This window comes from Cyprinodon variegatus, unplaced genomic scaffold (assembly GCF_000732505.1).
Source record: "Cyprinodon variegatus isolate N-32 unplaced genomic scaffold, C_variegatus-1.0 Scaffold899, whole genome shotgun sequence".
Lineage (NCBI taxonomy): Eukaryota > Metazoa > Chordata > Actinopteri > Cyprinodontiformes > Cyprinodontidae > Cyprinodon > Cyprinodon variegatus.
The window spans coordinates 131,811-134,175 of NW_015151352.1; the positions used below are offsets into that span (position 1 = coordinate 131,811).

Here is a 2,365-nt window from a genome sequence, read left to right on the forward strand (position 1 = left end):
TAAAAAACAAACATGTTTCATTGATATATCTATACAAAAATGAATATTAGGAACTATATTTATCAAACATTATACTGGGCAAGTAAAAACTGTTTCTGGGCAAATGAAATGTGAAAGTCACTTGCCCTTCAAGCAAGTGGTAAAAATTATTAACATCAACCCCTGACATCCATTATAGACTTTGCATGTGAAGCCGCTGCTTCTGCGTGTATGCGGTGTGAATGTAGCATGAGTCATAGTATTGAATGACTTGCTGGAGGCCCTAGAGCTACAGACCTGTAGATCTCACACTCCTTGCTGTAGGTGTGGTTGATGTTGCCCAGCTGCTGAGGGGAAGAGTAGCACACTGAGCTGATGTCTTTATCTTTCTCTTTGTCCTTAGCCGTCCTTTTTAGTGAGGTCTCTGTTTTGGCCAGTTCTAAGCCTCCCAGCTGACAGAAGAAGAGTGTTAGAAGTCCTAGTAGTTAGCAGCAAGTCATCCCAGTGTATTTTGGCTTCTCTACCTTCACTCTGTAGTTCTCGTCCACGAGGAACTTGCTGCTGGTGATGCCCATATGAAGCTTGCTTACTTCCTCAGACAGATGGAGCCTAAGAGGCAAAATTATCAAAGATCATTTTATTTATTTATCCGTATAAAAAAGGCATCTGTCAAACACTTCTTACCTCAGCTTTCTAACGTTAGGTAACAACTTAACAAGTTATTAATGTGCTCTTGAACACAGCTGCATTGCAGCTGCACTGCAAAAAATGGAAACCTAAATAAGTCATATTTTCTTAAAATAAGTGAATTTTTTCTTGAATGAAGGAGGTGAGACACTTTGCCAATGGAACGCTGTAAAAATGATCTAGAAATAAGTAAAGATTTCTTAAATCAAGTTTATTTACCCTTAATTTAAGTAGGTAAATAAGATGATTTGCCAATGGAGCAAGCATTTTTACTCTTAAAAAAAGATGATTATGTATTATACATTTGTAATAAGACAATGCAGTTGTTTTCTCTTGTTTTTAATGTAAATTGTCTTATTCCATTGGCAAAGTTTCTCACTTACCTCCTCAATTCAAGAACAAATGCACTTATTTTAAGAAAAATTGACTTATCTAGATTTGGATTTTTTCCACTGATGCCTGCAGTGTAACTTAAACAACGACAGAGGATTTGATGCATCGAAACCGTGGATTCTGAGAATGCTCATGAGAGTATTCCAAGAATTCCCAACCTTAGATTTCATCATTAGGATTGCATAAAATTCCTGTTCACAGCTGCAAAATGCAAAGAGTCGCAGAAATTTCACAGAATAACTGAGATTTACAACCTCTGACTCTGTTACTGATGGAGGTTCCCCTTAATTTCTCTTCAGTTAAACAGCCACAAAACTAAAATGTAGAATGGCTTCCTTCTAGACACGTTTTCAACCCTCATATAGGCTGATTAAGCAACTATTTTGGATTCATTTTTCCGTGCTAGTCTTGACCATCATGTTTCCTAAGCAACCGCTCTCCGTGTGTAAGTACAACAGATCATTTACGAGCAGACTAACCGGTAAAGTCCCTGTGCTGCATCCAGACACATGGAAGCCTTCCTGGTCCATAACAGCTCATGTTTGGAATTCAGAAAATCTCGCAGGCTTCCATTTTTGCAGTACTCCATGATGACGAGGAACTCCGGATTTGAAGCTGCAGGGAAATTCATGACTTCATGCTGTTTTAAACTGCACTAAACCTTGTGTTGAACAATACTCACTGTTCTCCCCTTGGATGCAGATGCCAAACATGCGGAGGATGTTGGGTGATTCGAACCGTTTCATGTTGTCAACCTCCTTATCGAAGATGGACTTTATCTCCCTGTAGGTGGAGAAGAAACGGTGCACATGCTGAAATTAGCTTTATTTGGAACAAATGAAGCTCAATGTAAAATCCTCCTTCTCACATATAAAGCCTGGAGATGGAAACATCGAACTTTAGCTGCTGGACGCGCCGCATCAACCAATCAGAGAAGCTGATCTGGGAGCTGGCAGGGAGGCAGACACAGCACTGCTGATGCAGAGCGCTATGATCCCCCCTCTGAAACAGTTTATAAAAGCCTAAATTAGAGGTATAGTGGAGGAATTTCGTGAATTTTTGAAAAACTTAAAAAAAAGAAAAAATGCACATGCTCAACCCTGTACCCGCTCCTGAGAGGGAACGTCTATTAGACGTGTGGGGAAAGAAGATCTGCAATTTTTCCACTATGTCAGACTCACCATCAGTAAGTGAAAATGAGGACGAGCACAAAGGAGGGCCTTACGCAAATACATCACCAGGATGATTGACAGTTAGTAGGAGCACCTATTTTGATGATCTACTCAGAAGAAGAACATCCTCCATT

At 39.8% G+C, this 2,365-nt stretch overlaps 1 protein-coding gene across 1 annotated transcript in view; it reads right to left on the bottom strand.

Moving 5' to 3' along the window:
• mlkl (mixed lineage kinase domain-like) overlaps nt 1–2,365 on the bottom strand; it is a 23,430-nt gene that overhangs the window by 7,249 nt on the left and 13,816 nt on the right. The window contains exons 5-8 of the mRNA XM_015397960.1: nt 1,742–1,842; nt 1,539–1,674; nt 504–588; nt 277–431 (exon numbers count right to left, since the gene is read on the bottom strand). Of these exons, the coding sequence (XP_015253446.1) occupies nt 277–431; nt 504–588; nt 1,539–1,674; nt 1,742–1,842 (477 nt within the window). The remainder of the gene's footprint in view (nt 1–276; nt 432–503; nt 589–1,538; nt 1,675–1,741; nt 1,843–2,365) is intronic.